Here is a 16,498-nt window from a genome sequence, read left to right as displayed (position 1 = left end):
TTGGGTTGTTGTTGCCAGTTATCCTCCCAAAATCAAGCAAGGTCCCCTGCTCGAATTTCCAAAAAACAATGTTGCTAAACAATATTTTTATTATCCCAGGCAAGGTTCCAAATATGGGAGCCCCTACGATGCTCTGACATTCTAATATGATCCTTCTCCTGCCAGTACTTGGCATACTTATGTTTCCAAAGCTTAGCCCAGGGGGCATTCGGTTCCTTAATCCATCTCCATCAAATCTTGGCTCCCAAAACTCTGCTGAGGGTCTAAGGATTGTGAAGCCCCAATCCACCATGGCTCTTGGGTTTGCAAAGCTTGTCCTAGGCTACTAAAGCCCACTTCTTTTTCTCTTCCTCTCTGCCCCACAGAAAGTCCCTTTGTATGCTTCTTATCTACTGCTTGATACGTTGAGGAGCAGGAAGAGCTGAAAACATAAAAATGGGAATGGCCCGCAAGACCGCCTATGTGAGTACAAGGCATCCTGCCAAATTTAATTACCTGCATGTCCATTTTCTGACCTTGTCCTAAAGTTTATTTAATATTGGCTCCCACACTTTCTTGCTTAGAGGTTTGTGAGTAAGAGGAATGCCAAGATATTTGGAAGGTAGTTGTTCCCTTTGATATCCAAGGATTCTGGTAATGTTTCTTTGAATAGCAACATTAGTGTTAAGGAAAAAAACTTTGGATTTGTTAAGGCTTACCTCTGTGCCTGCTGCCATAGCAAAGTCACTTAAGACGATTTTGATTGCTTTGGCTTCCTTGACTGTGGGTATGCCCTGCAACATTGTATCATCCACAAATTGTTGATGAGTGTTTGCCTCTCCATCCACAGTAAGTTTGATACCCTGAATTTGTCCTTCAGCATTTTCCATTTTAATCGCTCTACCTAGCCCTTCCATCATGAGGACGAAGAGGAACGATGAGAGCGGATCTCCTTGTATGAGCCCTCTGGAGGGTGTGAAGGTCCTTGATGGAGCTCCATTAAGCAGTATGGAAAAATTGGTTGAGGTAACTAATGCCATGACCCACCTTATCCAATTCTGGTCAAAACCATAGGCTTTTAGAATTGATCTTATGTAAGACCAACCCAATTTGTCATAGGCTTTCGCTAGGTCCAACTGAATGATCATACCAACTTGTTTGTTTCTTTCAAGAGAGTGTACCACCTCATGAGCTTGGATGATATTGTTGAGGATTTGTCTTCCCTCCACATACCTTGTGTGTTCCTCGGAGATGAGAGCGGGTAGAAGTGGTTTGAGTCGATTGGGTATTACTTTGGAGATAATTTTATACACCACATTACATAAGGTTATGGGTCGAAAGCCATCCATAGTCATGGCATTTTCCTACTTTGGAATTAGAGCTATGAAGGATGCATTCAGAGCCTTCAGTATCTTTTTGGATCTTCTTGAATCTTCCACAACCTCGAGGATATCATGTTTGACAGTTTCCCAGTAGGCTTTGAAGAAGTCTACATTGAATCCATTCGGGCCTGGTGCTTTACCATTCTACATTTCATTAATCACTTCACTGACCTCCTCCTCTGAAACTCACCTATTGAGATTGTGGTTGTCCTCTCTGGTAACCAGTTGAAGGATATACTGAGCAAAATGGTCAATGAACCTAGATCTATCCTCCAGTGGTTCCTTTGCAATATTGTAGAAGTGTTGTACAAGGACTGATTCCATATCATTGTGAGAAACAAGTTCAATTCCTTGAGAATATTTAATCTTTGCGATTCTGTTGTGTGCGCTGTGAGCCATAGTGGATTTATGGAAGAATTTTGTGTTTCTTTCTCCCTCTCTAATCCATTATATTCTTGATTTCTGCCTACAGAAAATTTCTTCTTGTGAGCATTGATCCTCCCGTTCTTCCTGCAGAGAGTCAGTTATTTTTTGCCATTCTTCGGTGAAGCCCTCTGTGATGTTGATCTGATTGATCTCCTGGAGCTTCTGCTCATCTTCTCTTTTGGCTTTGAAGATATCTCCAAATTCATTTTTGTTCCAAGCTTTAAGACGGGATTTGATATGTTTAAGTTTCTGTTGGAGCATGTACATTTTTGTGCCCTGAATATTCAAATCCTCTCCCCACAGTTTATCAATGTTATTAGTGAAATTAATGTGTGAGAGCTAGGCATTTTCAAACCTGAAAGGTCTATTTCTTTGTATGCCCATAAAGGTGGCTTCCAGCTGTACAGGCCAGTGATCTGATCCTCTAAAGGGCAGAATGGAGGCTGTCATGGCGGGTCCTGTGAGAAGGAAGTCCTCTGAAATAATGAACCTATCAAGTTTGGAAGCAACTTGATTAGCCCCTCCCATCTTGCTGTTCCAAGTGAAGGTTCCATTAATTGTTTCAGTATCCACTAGACCCATTTTCATAATGAATTTTTGGAAGGCCATGGAGTCTCTGCCTAGCTGTCTAGTGCCTCCTTTATTTTTTGAAAGAGATCTTATCATATTGAAATCTCCTGCAATGATCCAGGGAAAAATGGGATGTCTTACTCTTATATCCTTCAGGGAGGTGAGCAACTTGAGTTTGTCTGCTTTCTTTTGAGGTCCATAAACATTTGTAATCATGTATATCCCCTTGTCCACTACAGGTTGACATATCAGGGAGAGATAGTTCCTGGATGCTTCAACATCCAGAATTCCAAATTTCTATGGGTACCACAAGGTGAGAATCCCCCCGCTGAGTTGTTTGCCTTGACCTCTAAATACTCATATTTGCATAACCACTTGTTATGAATATTTCTTATCTTTTCCATCGAACATTTTGTCTCCTGAATAAAAACCATGTCTGGTTTTTCTTCTTTCATTCTGTTACTAAGATTTTTTTGTTTCCTCCTATTCCCTATGCCTCTAATGTTCCAGGTTGTGAGCTTCATTAAGAAAGGTTAGTAAAGGAATAGATGGTGAGATCTTTCATCTTACCTGAGTTGATAAACGATTTTCCACATTCATTCAGCAGTTCATTCTGTCTATTTCTTCCTCTTTTCCTACCTGAGTTCTTTGGAGATTTTGCCTGAGAATTCTCCATCATCTTGACCCCACTTGGCTCCTGGCTTTCATGATTTATTTTGACTCCAACTGCCTTCATTTGTGACCTCCAAAGAAAGAGCTGATGTACTCTATCATAGTCCTCTTTTGGCTGGGAGTCCACTCCTATGTTTTTTCTTTATTCTAGAACTTTCTCTAGATCTTGATTCTCCCTATCTAGAATCTCCTGTAGCTCATGGTCCTCTGTTGCCACTTCACCTGGAGTCATCTCCTGGTCCCTGCTGATCTCCATCAAGCTTGGTAGATCATCCTTTTTCTGGTTGTTTACTGTGATATCCTCCATGTCAGCTACCTTATCTTGCTCCTTTGTTACATTCTCCATGTCCTAAACTGTTTCCTAGTTCCCCTCTTCTTCCTCATGGATTTTGAAGCTGTTGTGTCTTGTATGTCTATCCTCAATTTCCTTCTTGTGTGGATGCTTTCCCCCTTTCCTTTTGCTCTCAACCTTGGTGAAGCCCTCGTGATCTCTCTGCACTGTTGTTTTTTGGTTGCCTTCCTTGTTGATTATGGGGCAGTCTCTATATAGATGCCCATGCTCATGGCATTTGCGGCTTGTAAATTGTATGTGCTCATAGTTCATAGTCTACACCCATTCTTCATCGTATACTTCTAAAATTATCGCTTCCCGAAGGGCTCCAGATAGATCCATTTCCACAGATATTCGGGCAAAGGAGGTATACCTTCCTTTCAGAGTTCCCTCTGAGATCTTTAGAAAATGTCCCAGCTTGTTGCCTATGGCTTTCAAAGATTCTGGTAGCCAATAATCCAGAGGAAGGGAATATAGTTTGATCCAAACCCGTACTAATGTGCATGTTTCACGTTCCAGGACAAAGTTTATCATCCATGGTTGCATGTAGAGTCCCTCCGCAACATAGAAATAGGGCCCCCCTTCAAACACTCTATCTTTGTCCTCTAGGCTTGTGAACAAAACTGTGAAAAATCCGTTAGAACCCAGATGTAAATGTATTTCTCCTTTGGCTTCCAATGGATCCTTATCCAGGCATGTAACGCCCTCTCTGTCGGCCATAGCCCCATGAACTTGCATATGATTTCATGCTCCATCATATGATCCCTATGTGCCTGTATCGATGGGTCGCTCATTAAGACCCAAGGAATAATGCATCAATTGGGCTTGCAGACCCCAATTGTCTTTATGGAAGCCAGTATTTCACTGTTGCCTCCATTCTCCTTTTCTTTGCTAGTTTCCTATTGATTCCCTTCCTGATCCTAATCTCCACTTCTCCCAGATGTCCCCTGATTTCGTGCTTCTGAAATCTTCTCTAGAGGTTTTTTGAAATGTTTCTTTCCTGCGTCCTTACTTCCTTCTATGACTGCTTGACTATAGGAGGGAGTAGCACTCCCCCCTGCACTCCTCGCCATAGTACCCTGAATCCAAACCCTGTCGTCCACTCCAAGCCTAGCTCTCTGCCAGCAGTTCGACGAATCTGTTCATGTTGATCATATGGTACAAAAGGAATATTAGTTAAACGATGTATTGTTAATTTATATTAATTTTTTAATTAATATAATTTATTTTAATTGTAGTTTATTGATAATGTTTCAGTAACACGGGTTGTTATATTTTGTGATATTTTTTAATAAGAAACATAATAATAAAAAAATAAAATAATGAAGCAGATTGCGGGCAGAGACTAACTTTCATTTATTTAATGAAGCAAGAAAAGTAACACATGCATGGAGTAAATTGAGATATTTGATTAAACAAAAACGTGGGTCGTATGGTAATTCTATCAACAATTCTAGATAATAGAAGAACATGGGCCGTGTGAAAATCGTACCAACAAATTGAACATCCCTTCTTACTCAGCAAGGAGATAATTTATCTAGACTAACTATTATTGGATAAATATTATCTAGGCTAACTATTATTGGCATTGTATGAAACCCATGTAAAACATTATAGGCAACAGGTGGTTCCATTGGAGATAATGAAAACTTTAACATGTAGAACATATGAAGTGGGATCCAAGAAAGGAAGATATTAAATAATGTTTCGAAGAAAAAATTAGAGATTTTGCTAAAACAATAAATAATTTAAATTCTAAAAAAATGAAATAGTAATACATGTACTTTAGATCTCCATGAAATTTTATTTTACACTAACAATGGCAGAGAACAATAAGACTGACCTTAAAAATTCATATGACCCAGAAATAACAAAGGCAGTCTCTGAGTCTACACTCGTGATCCTGGTGCTTGTTCCCATAATCAAAAAACAGTATCTAATGAAATAATTATGCGAGCATATTGCCAATCAGAGAACTATGTTTGATAAGGAAGTTACGACAGCACAACGATAGATAGATTTTGAACCAAGGGTTATGAATATTTGGAATGCATTAAACTCAACCATTGATCACTATAAGGATCGATGGCAATCCAACGATAAAACTTGTTAACTATTGTATGAGTGTTGTGAGTGTTTAAATAGAGTGTGGGAGAGTTAATCTGGGTAGAAATGCGAAGCCCACCATAAGCGAACAAGTGTAGAGGGAGCCATCAGATCGTTTAGATTGACAGATATAAGTGGTGGGAGAAGAATGGCGGAGGAATAAACCGCAGGGGATAGGAGTGTACAGATGTCTTGATCATGGTCAAAGGCCCGCAATCGATCTTAGCCGTCGATCACAAATTCAAACTTTTGGGTTACATTCAACCACGGGGGCTGAGCTGTTTAGTATCCTGCATGCTAGTTGAAGGGTTGCAGATCATAGGATTTGATGGCCTCTATTATCCAACCGATATCTAGCCATAAAGAGGTCAGAATTTAAATTCAAAGGTGGACACGAACTTTTATAGACTAATTTTTATGAACCTTATTGTCTTCGTGAGGGCAGTTAAACATCGCGCAAGTGGTCCATGCGATATAGGATCTAGTGTGCCCTGATCAAACGATGGAGGATTGTTGTTCAATTTTAGTTCAATTGTTGTTCATTTGATGTTCAGTTGTTGTTCAATTGTTGTTTAGTTGTTGCTCAGTAACTGTTCAATTGCTATTCAATTGTTGTTCAGTTGTTGTTTGGTTGCTATTCAATTGCTATTCAATTGTTGTTCAGTTGCTGTTCAATTGTTGTTCAGTTGTTGTTCAATTGTTGTTCAATTGATGGATTGCAAAGGAGTGGACCTGAGAAGTGTATGGACACAAGTTTATTTTATTTTGAGTCCAATTTTGTGCATCTAAGTGGGACTGACGTTCGTTGGCGGATTATGTGTAGAAACATTGTTTGGTGATTGGTCAGGATTTTTGTTTAAAATCCACCAATGTAAACGCTTCTGATTTGTATAGGTGGGTCACAACCCACAGGTTCATGGTAAGGTTCAATTGTTGTTCGATTGCTGTTCAATTATTGTTCAGCTGATGTTCAATTGTTGTTCAATTGTTGTTCGGTTGTTGTTCAATTGTTGTTTTGTTGTTGTTCTATTGCTGTTCGGTTGCTGTTCAATTGTTGTTCAGTTGTTATTCAATTGATGTTTGGTTGCTGTTCAATTGCTGTTTAGTTGTTGTTCAATTATTTTTCAATTGTTGTTCAGTTGTTGTTAAATTGACGAATTAGAAAGGAGTGAACTTGAGATGTGTATGGACACGATTTTATTTTATTTGGAGTCTGGTTTTGTGCATCCAGGTGGGACGGGTGTTCGTTGGCAGATTATGTGTAGAAGCGTTGTTTGGTGATTAGTCGGGTTTTTTTGTTTAAAAACCCCGATGTAAACACTTCTGATTTGTATAGGTGAGCCATAACCCATAGGTTCACGGTAAGGTTCAATTATTGTTCAGTTGTTGTTCAATTGTTGTTCAGTTGCTATTCTATTGTTGTTCGATTGATGTTCAATTGTTTTTCAGTTGTTTTTCAGTTTTTTTTCAATTGTTGTTCAGTTGTTGTTCAATTGCTGTTCGATTGTTGTTCAATTGCTGTTCAATTGCTGTTCGATTGTTGTTCAATTGTTGTTCAATTTCTATTTAGTTGTTGTTCAATTGTTGTTCAGTTGATGTTCAATTGACGGATTGGAAAGGAGTGCACATGAGAAGTGTATGGACACGAGTTTATTTTATTTGGAGTCCGGTTTTGTGCATCCAGGTGGGATCGAAGTTCGTTGGCAGATTATGTGTACAAACAATGTTTGGTGATTGGTTGGGTTTTTTGTTAAAACCGCCAATGCAAACGCTTCCGATTTGCATAGGTGGGCCATAACCCATAGCTTCACGGTAAGGTGATTATGAAAACCAAGGAAATTGCCTTTAGGCGGTTTTTCTTACGTCAAAGTGGTATCAGAGCAGGGAAAGGTTTCCTATGAGTAGAAAGAAGATTTTTTGTGTGAAAGAAGTTATGTGAAGATTGGTGAGTTTGTGATCTTTATGTTGTTATGTAGGTAGCAGCACAAGAAGGTGAGAAAACTTGCAGCAGCCTAGAGCATGGAGTGCTCATATGGTTCCACAGAAGAGAGAACCAGAGAGATGTCGAAAGACTAAGCCATGAGGGAAGCTTGGTGAGGTATCATGTAGCAGAGAAGACTGTTACTATAGAGATTTTGTTGCAGCTCACAGAAAGATCATGAAAGCAGTTCCACTGATGAAGTGGGTAGAATTGTTATGGGATGAAGGAGAAGCATATGACTAGGAGGTCATAAAATCTTGTGTCTCAGGAGTCTGATGCAGAAGCACCCGACCGCCCTTAATCAAAAGTCAAAGTCAAAGCTATGGAGGAGGAGACGTGGATAATCATGTGAACCGAGAGCAAGTTTCTGTTAAAAACGTGCTAATTTGATGGAATTGATAAGTCTCGAGAAGACTTAATTTAATGTAATTATCTGAAATGTATGTGTATTGAGAGATTTAGCTGATTTGTGAAAGGAAATCATGGATCAGTTGTTGTTCAATTATTTTTCAGTTGCTGTTCAATTGTTTTTCGGTTGTTGTTCAATTTTTATTCAGTTGTTGTTCAATTGTTGTTCGGTTGTTGTTCAATTGTTGTTCAGTTGTTATTCAATTGCTATTCAGTTGTTGTTCAATTGTTGTTTAGTTGCTCTTCAATTGTTGCTCAGTTGCTGTTCAATTATTGTTCAGTTGCTATTCAATCGACGAATTGAAAAGGAGCGGACCCGAGAAGTGTATGGAATGCGAGTTTATTTTATTTGGAGTGCGGTTTTGTGCATCCAAGTGGGACCAACGTTCGTTGGCGGATAATGTGTAGAAACGTTGTTTGGTGATTGGTCAGGTTTTTTTGTTTAAAATCCACCAATGTAAACTTTTATGAAAAATATATAAACTTATCACTTAAAACTTTCTCAAATCTTTTTATTTAAATTTTATATATATTCTATTATTTTACAATTTTGTTAAAATTATTTTATAATTATTTTATTTTAATTTTGTTTTAAATAAATATTAAGCTAATAATTATTTGATATTCTATAAATTGAATTATTACTTGATGTTATATAAATTAAAGGTGTGGGAGGTCGGAGAGAGGATGGAGCAGGCTAGGGTTTCGAATCAAGGGCTCCGGGCGGAACCTCGCACAGGTCACGGGTAGGTAGAACGAAGCCAGGTTCCAAGAGTAGCTGTAGGCGCAGGGGTCTTTCTCTGTCCAGGCGACTGGCAGGTGGAGGTGGACTTTTTGTTTTGGCGCAAGTATATTTTGTTTAAAGAATTATCTACTACAACTGTTTACAGTTTTTTCTCCGCCTCTTTCTGTTTTTCACAAGAAGCCGCGTAAGGGTTTTATCGCTTTGACTGTTGGCTGTCGTTTTTATCTCGGAACGGCCCTTAACCATGGTTAATCCCGCCGAACTAGTAGACCTGGACCCAGAATTGGAAGATATCCTCTCCATGTGGGGGAAGGATACCACTGTTCAAAACGTGGAACATTATTTTGGGGCTTACGAACTGTCAAGGTTGGAATCATTATCCCAGGCGGAAAAACCATCGTTTCTGCTTCAAGGCAAGGATTCTGGCAGAGAGGTTTTCAACTCCAGTTTATCGGCCTTTCCCAAGCAAGTGGGAAGAGAAAATGTGGCGGATGCGTCAAAAGAGGAAGGGTTTTCTTCTGATCCAAAGGGAAAAGCAGTTCCAAGCCGGTTTGCGCCTTCAAAGGGTTTCGAAGATATAACACATTTGGGGCTTTCTTCTGGCTCTGGTCAATCAAGGGTTCCTGGGGGTTTTCCCACGCTCTCTAGGGTCTCTCTGCCAAGAGATTTCCCCTCACCAAAAGGAGGTTCTGCAGGAGGTTACGGTGACTTTTCAGTGGGGGAGCGAGAAGGCTTCGATGGATCGGCAGTTGGTCTTTTACTTCCAGGGAATCTCGACACCGGCATCTCTGGCCAGCATCAGTCACAGCCGGAGATAGAACCCCCTGTGGACTTAGCACAGGCGAACCCAGAACGGACTGATGGGCGCGGGGGAACTAGGGCATCCGTGGAAGAGTTAAGGAGCAAAGGAGCGAAAAGGAAAACGCAAAGACCAATTGGATCTCAGGAGATTGAAGGTAATCTGGTCCTTGGGATGGAGGTTTCCATCGAAGAAACCCTAGCTGTTGCAGATTGTACCCTGGTCGGAAGAGCTAGAGGTAAGAAATTCACTTCGGAATTTCTTCAAGCATGGGGTGAGAATTGTTTTGTATCTGATAGACCATTACAGTTTGAAGCCCAATGCTTAGCGAAAGGATGGTTTAAGCTCAGTTTCATAGACAAGGAGTCGGCAGAATGGGTCTTTCATCGAAATTGGCACATAGGGAACATTCCTGTCTTGCTGAAGAAATGGACCCCCCTTTTTGATGCAATCAAAGAGAGAACGGATGAGTTCCCAGTTTGGGTGAGAGCTCCGGGTCTACCATCCTTTCTTTGGACAGAAGCTGTTTTCAAATCAATCAGGAATAGGCTGGGTGTTTTCTTGGAAGCAGATATGACATTCCTGGAGACGAAAAACAGAGCGATGGCCCGCATGCTGGTACACCTCAACCCGAGCAGAGGTTTGGCTCAAAAAATCAATTTACAATACAAAGACTATGTGTTCGAGCAGCTATTAGACTACGAACACTTGCCGTTCAGGTGCCATCGCTGCCATGAGTATGGGCATCTGGCAAAAGACTGTCCGCAGCTTAGAAGAAGGAGACGTTTTCGGAGGACTACAGCTTACAGAGAAACTGCTCCAAACCCTTCTCAGACGCCTAAGGAGAAAGAAAATCCGGAGATGCAAGGCACAGAGGAAATGGAGATCGAGGAGACACCAAAGGATCCACTGGTTGAAGCTGTCCAAAATCTAGAGGTTGTTCAGGCCAATGACTCTCATCTGGCGGTAGCTGTGGAGGAGATCGCTAAAGAAGCGGAAGCTGTGGAGGAGATCGCCAAGGAAGCTACTGCAGAACAAAACCCTCGCGGCGAAGATGAAAAGGGTATGTGCTCAGGGATCCCTTTTTCTTCTCTTAATTCTCCTGAGCATGTTTCAGCTTCATTGCATGTTTCGTCTCCAAACAGTCCAATTCAAGTAAATAACACTAAAGAAAAAATGGAACATGATTTGATCTCCCCGGATGTAGACACTATATCTGCGGCTTTACCGTCTCTTGATATAAACTGTGAAGAAAATTGGCCCCCCCTTTCTCAACCAGCATCTCGTACCCATTGCCCTTACAACCTGAGATCTTTGGGAGGGAAGCCTGGTATTCTGGGGGCTATTGGAGGTTTGGGACAGTCTCCCTCTCAGTGCTGTACCAAAAACAAGAGAGGTAGGAAATCGGACATGTCCAAGGCCAAACTTAAAGCCAAGCTGGATGTTGCAGATGGCAAACAATATTCTATCCCCGGGGTTCTTAGAGCAGTGCAACCCTCTGTTGGCGTTATTAAATGATCCTGACATCCTGGAATTGCAGAGGTTTGGCCAGCAAACCTAAAAAACTGGCCTTGAAAGAGTGGATCCTTAACTCAAAAGTTGATGTTATCTTTTTGCAAGAAACCCTGGGGAAGGCTTCTGAGATTGAACCTATGTTAAAAGCCCTTCTGCCAGGATGGAACTTTACTGCTATAGATTCTTCTGGACACTCGGGGGGCCTTGCTATTGGAATCAAAGAAGGGCGAGTAAAGGTCATTAACCAATGGGGGATGAAACAAGTTATGGGAATGGAGGTTTTTTCTCCAGATTTCACCTTCCCCATCACTTTAGTAAATATCTATGGGCCTTGTCAGGGCAGGGAATCCTTCTGGGACGAATTGATGACAAAATCTGTGTTGAAATCCTCCTTGCTGATTATGGGGGGTGATTTAAACTTCTCCATTGGCAGAGCAGAAGCATGGGGTCCATCAGCTAGAGAAGATCCCCTCTCAGCTTTCTTCCTTAATCTATTAACGGAAAACAACCTCATAGATCCTTCCCCGATCAAACTAAAGCCCACTTGGAGGAACCGAAGGATAGGGGAGGACCGGATCGCCAAAAGACTAGATCGTTTCCTGTTATCCGAGTCTTTAACTTCCAAAGCACCTATTCTCAGACAGTGGGTTGAGGAAATAGGGAATTCGGATCACTTCCCTGTTTTTTTGGACCTTACTTTTCCTCCCCCCAAACCTCCTGCCCCTTTTAAGTTCAATCCATCTTGGCTCCAAGACCCTTCTTATAGTAACCTGTTTAAGGAAACTTGGATTCACCCTGTTCACAATACAGGAGAGGATAAGTGCTTCTTGTTCATGGAGAATCTCAAAAGACTGAAGAAAGCTACAATCTCCTGGGCAAAGGACAGGAAACTGAAACAAAATGAAGAACTGAATAGAATCAGGGAGGAGCTGAAGCAGATGGAAAGCATTGAGGAAGATGGATATTCCTCGCAGGCCTCAAAGGACAGAATCCTTCATCTGGAGAAGCTGCAAAACAAAATCCTCTTGGACAAGGAAGAAGAGTGGAGGCTTAAGAGTAGGGCAATTTGGCTAAAATCAGGGGATGAAAATACTAGTTTTTTCCATAACTTTGCCAAAGGCAGGAAATCTGCAAATACTATTTGGAGACTTAAAGATGAAGAAGGGAGGGAAGTCAACTCCTTTCCAGAGCTCTCTGGTTTAGGACAAAGACATTTCCAGAAAATTTTCTCTGATCCGGGAGAGGCTACCATTGCAGAAGTCATAAGAACAGCACAATGCTTTCCAAGATTCATTGAGGAGGATGAAGCAGAAGAACTTACAACTCCGGTATCCAAGGAGGAGGTTGAAGCAGCCATGAAGCTTATGGGCAAGGATAAAAGTCCAGGCCCTGATGGCTGGACCATAGAACTTTTTCTCCATTTTTTTGATCAAATAGGCTCCGAAATTACTGAGGTAGTAGAAGAGTCAAGACAGAAAGGAGAAGTCTACAGACCTTTCAATTCTACCTTTATTGCTCTCATACCTAAGAAGGATGATCCAGAGAGTTTTGAAGACTTCAGACCAATCTCCCTGTGTAATTGCATTTACAAGATTATTGCAAAGGTTATTGCTCTCAGAATTGTCCCAATCCTGTCAAGAAATATATCAATGGAACAATTTGGTTTCCTGGATGGAAGACAAATTCATGAAGCCATTGGAGTAGCCCAGGAGGTTATTCATAGTGTCAGACTGAAGAAAAAGAAGGGAGCGGTACTCAAAATCGATCTCTCTAAAGCATATGACCGAATAAGCTGGCTCTACCTCCGGATGCTGCTAACTCATGTGGGCTTCAACTATTCTTTTATTAGCTGGATTATGGGCTGCATCTCAAATGTCAGTTTTGCAGTACTGATCAATGGAGCAGCATCCTCATTTTTTAACAGCCAAAGAGGCCTCAGGCAAGGTTGTCCGTTATCTCCTCTCCTGTTTCTTCTTGTGGCAGAAGGGCTAAGCAGATTGATTCACAAAGCCAGAAGAGAGGAGAAGGTAAAAGGTATTGAGGTAGCAATTAATCTTTTCATCACTCATTTACTTTTTGTCGATGATATATTGATTTTCACCAATGGATCTTTCAATGAACTTAAGGAGTTAAAATGCATTTTCGATCTATTTCTGAAAGCTACTGGAATGCAGATAAACTCTAGGAAATCTCAAGTCTGTGTGGCAGATTTTGAAAGAAGAGAAAGGAATAGAATGGCTAATCTATTCCCTTCCCCCTTCAGCCTCTGGACTCCCCTTTCAAATATCTGGGTTTTTGGTTAAAGCCAGCAGCATATAAAAAAGAGGACTGGAACTGGCTTATAGCAAAGATAGAAGCCATAATTTCACACTGGAGCTTCAGGTGGCTCTCCAGAGCTGGCAGATTGACCCTTATCAAATCAGTACTGTTAGCCATCCCAGTATACTGGGCTGCTTTGACTTGGATCCCCAAAGGAGTGATGGAGAAAATCAGAAGAATTTGTTGCAGATTTCTATGGGCAGGAACAAATGAGTCCTCGGTTTTACCCTGGGTAGCCTGGGACAAAGTGGCTAGACCAAAAGATTGGGGAGGATGGGGAATAAAAAGACTCCCTGAGTTCAGCCTCTCACTAGCAGCTAAATCAGGTTGGAGATTAATAACTATGGAGAATCTATGGACAAGGGTGGTGAAAAGGAAGTACATCGATCCAGTCCCTTTGGAAGATTGGATTCGGAGTCAAGATAAGAAGATAAAGAATATTTCAGCCATCTGGAAGGCCACGGTGGAAGCCTTTTCAGTGATTGAGCAAGGATTAGCTTGGAAAGTGGGAGATGGAAGACAGATCAGAATTGGCAGAGATCCCTGGGTAGGATGCAATGAAGCTTTTGCCTTGTCACCAGGGTTTCTTAGACATCTTGACAGCATAGGAATTACCTCATTAAATCAGGTGGAGAAAGTTGGCCAGTCTACCTTTTGGGGACAGGCTTGGCAGAGTGATGAAGACTTAGGAATAAATGTCAGATGGAAGAACGAGTGGGAGGCTTTCATCAAAGAATTGCAACGCTCAAATGTCAGGATTAAAGATGAACCAGATCGCTTGATGTGGGCTCAAGGCAAAACTGGGGACTATTCCCCAAAAGATGGATACACTTTCTTAATGGGAAAGAAGGGCTGGGGAGTACCAGACTGGTGGGCAAAAAACATATGGAAACTCAAATGCCCAGCAAAGGTCAGGCTCTTTCTATGGTGCATTTTAAAAAGGAAGGTCCCAACCTGGGAAATATTACAAGCCAGGTTTCTAGTTGGGCCTGGGCGATGCCCTTTGTGCAAGTCTGAAGAGGAAACCATCAGTCATCTTTTCACAACCTGTGCAGTCACAAAAAAGATATGGGAGGAGGTTACTGTCTTGCTCAAGGTAAAAGCTCAGTGGGGTCCTGATCCTCTGGAAGAAGCCTGGAGGAAATGGTGGCAAAACTACCCGGAGGGGAACATGAGAAACTTGCCCCTTATCTTCTTTTGGGGAGTTTGGCTTGCTAGAAACAAAAGTCTGTTTCAAGACAAGGACACCCCCACTTCCGTCACTGCTATCAATGTTGCTGCTATATACTCTGCCATTCCGCCCCCTGAAGCCAAAAATCCTAAAAATAATCAAAAGCCAATCAATATACAGGAGGGCATTCCGTGGGCTTTTTTTGATGGGGCATCCCAAAACAATAAGGCTGGAGCGGGCTTGTGCATCCACATAAATCCTGAACACTCTTTAAAAGCATCTGTAGGGCTGGGTACAGGCACAAATAACTATGCTGAATTGTTTGCTTTGCGCTATCTCTTATGCTGGCTTCTTCACAGAAATATCTACACAATACAAATCTTTGGGGACTCACTAAATGTCATAAAATGGGTCAATGGAAATGCATCTTGTCAAAATCAGATTTTGAAGACTCTTGTTGAAGAAATTTCTTTTTTAAAGGCATCTTTTAATAAGTTTACCATCTGCCACATTTACAGGGATAAAAATGAGGAAGCAGACCAGCTTTCTAAGGCTGGTCTACAACAGGATTTGGGCAGCTGGACAGTAGAAGAGATCAGACAGGGGCAGTCATACATTTCACATCAGCCCCCTTATGCTCTGCCACAATGATCACAGCACTTATATTATTTTTTGACAGCAGTCTTCTCGGCCATTTTTGTTGGTTTTTATGTACACAGTCTCTACACATCATCTCACGGTCTCTATTTCTTTTTTCATGAGCTATATCAACAGAAAACAGACTTTCATATATGCAGTTTTATGTTTTCGTATAACTTAGACTCTTTATAATTTTTGTAAGGGGTTGTTTTCCTTCGTCGAAGGAGACCCCAGAGCCTGAATGTTATTTCAAGTGATGTTTATATGCCTCCAGCCGGGAGGAAGACTGTACATGATTTTGTACAACAGCAGTAACAGCTCTCAATGAAGAACAAAACAGCAAACAAACGAGCCATTTGATCGGCTCAAGACCTCATCAGAATGTAAACTTTTTATAGTTTCATAATAAAAAGTTTTGATTTTTTCTTCGGAAAAAAATATAAATTAAAATTCTATGATTTTTTTTAAAGCTATGTAACTTATAAATTTTCTTATAATAATCAATTATATTATTTAAATATTTGTAGTTATAATTTAATTCAATTTCTTAAAATTTAAATAAACAAACAAAGTTTATTACGGAAAATAAGTCACTTGAATAGTTAGGAGTTTTATTTCCTATTTATTTATTAATTATTATTACTATTTAACAAACTAATATATTTAACCTGCACAATTATTTTCCTTAATTATTTATATATTTAAGGATGCATTATCATTTGAATTCATCACTTAAATTTTATTTTTAAAAATTAAGTGTTTCATTGACAAAATATTATTTTATTAAAATTAATTTATTATAATTAAAATAAATAAAAATAAACCCCGCAGAGGTTTGGTCTCGTGGCCAGCGGACGATCTGTTAAGTCGTCCGTGCCACTGTGTAGGTCACGAGTTCGAGTCTCGTCTTAACCGAGAGTCGTTCTTGCGGGCTAGGTAGTTCCTCCTAGAGGTTATAGTGGCAGCCGGTAGGATTCGATCCCATGTAACGCGAGTATGATACCACCGCTGTTGTTAATTTCGCTAGTCACAAAAAAATTAAAAAATTAAAATAATAATTACTTTAAAACCCCAACCCCGGCCGTAGTTACAGGTAGTTTTATTATTTTTACAAGTAGCAGGCGTGTTTTCAATGCATGCGACCCCTAGGCTCCTTAGCCTCGCTCATCTGCCTTGTATCTCATCGAACTAGTAAAAACCAATTTCACCATTCTAAACGTGGCTTACCGCTCTACTACCGCTTTCCGCCTTGAGCCTTAACTCATATTACCTTTCACCTTATTGACGCAAAACTATGTTCTCCTTATGTTAATTCATGGCGGCAACATCAATTATTCCTCTTTCAAGGTTTGGACGGATTACCGCAACAACAACAAAGCTTCTGCGCACATACCTCTCCATTGTCGAGGTATTGCATGGTTTTTGTCGTTTATTACCCTATGGTTCTATTTTCAC

At 40.7% G+C, this 16,498-nt stretch overlaps 1 protein-coding gene across 1 annotated transcript; it reads left to right on the top strand.

The window, feature by feature from the left end:
* The first annotated feature begins 10,913 nt into the window (after positions 1-10,913).
* LOC149179826 (uncharacterized) lies at positions 10,914-15,055 on the top strand. Its single transcript, XM_089413658.1, has 4 exons — positions 10,914-12,489; positions 12,802-12,941; positions 13,178-14,724; positions 14,923-15,055. Exons 1-4 carry the CDS (start codon positions 10,914-10,916, stop codon positions 15,053-15,055), a joined length of 3,396 nt encoding a protein of 1,131 aa, XP_089269784.1.
* The last annotated feature ends 1,443 nt before the right edge of the window (positions 15,056-16,498 follow it).

Source organism: Pinus tabuliformis, chromosome 3_2, assembly GCF_031772625.1.
Source record: "Pinus tabuliformis cultivar Carrire ecotype Pingquan chromosome 3_2, CPIR1, whole genome shotgun sequence".
Taxonomy (NCBI): domain Eukaryota; kingdom Viridiplantae; phylum Streptophyta; class Pinopsida; order Pinales; family Pinaceae; genus Pinus; species Pinus tabuliformis.
The sequence above is the reverse complement of the archived record's forward strand: the minus strand, read 5'-3'. Positions and strand labels throughout refer to the sequence as shown.

Bases quoted from the DNA above. Each gene is read 5' to 3' on its own strand.
- LOC149179826 (XM_089413658.1), top strand. From the start codon at position 10,914: ATGATCCTGACATCCTGGAATTGCAGAGGTTTGGCCAGCAAACCTAAA. The intron at 12,490-12,801 runs GTAATTGCATTT...TCAGTTTTGCAG, and splicing joins CTTCAGACCAATCTCCCTGT to TACTGATCAATGGAGCAGCA. The intron at 12,942-13,177 runs GTAAAAGGTATT...TTCCCCCTTCAG, and splicing joins AAGCCAGAAGAGAGGAGAAG to CCTCTGGACTCCCCTTTCAA.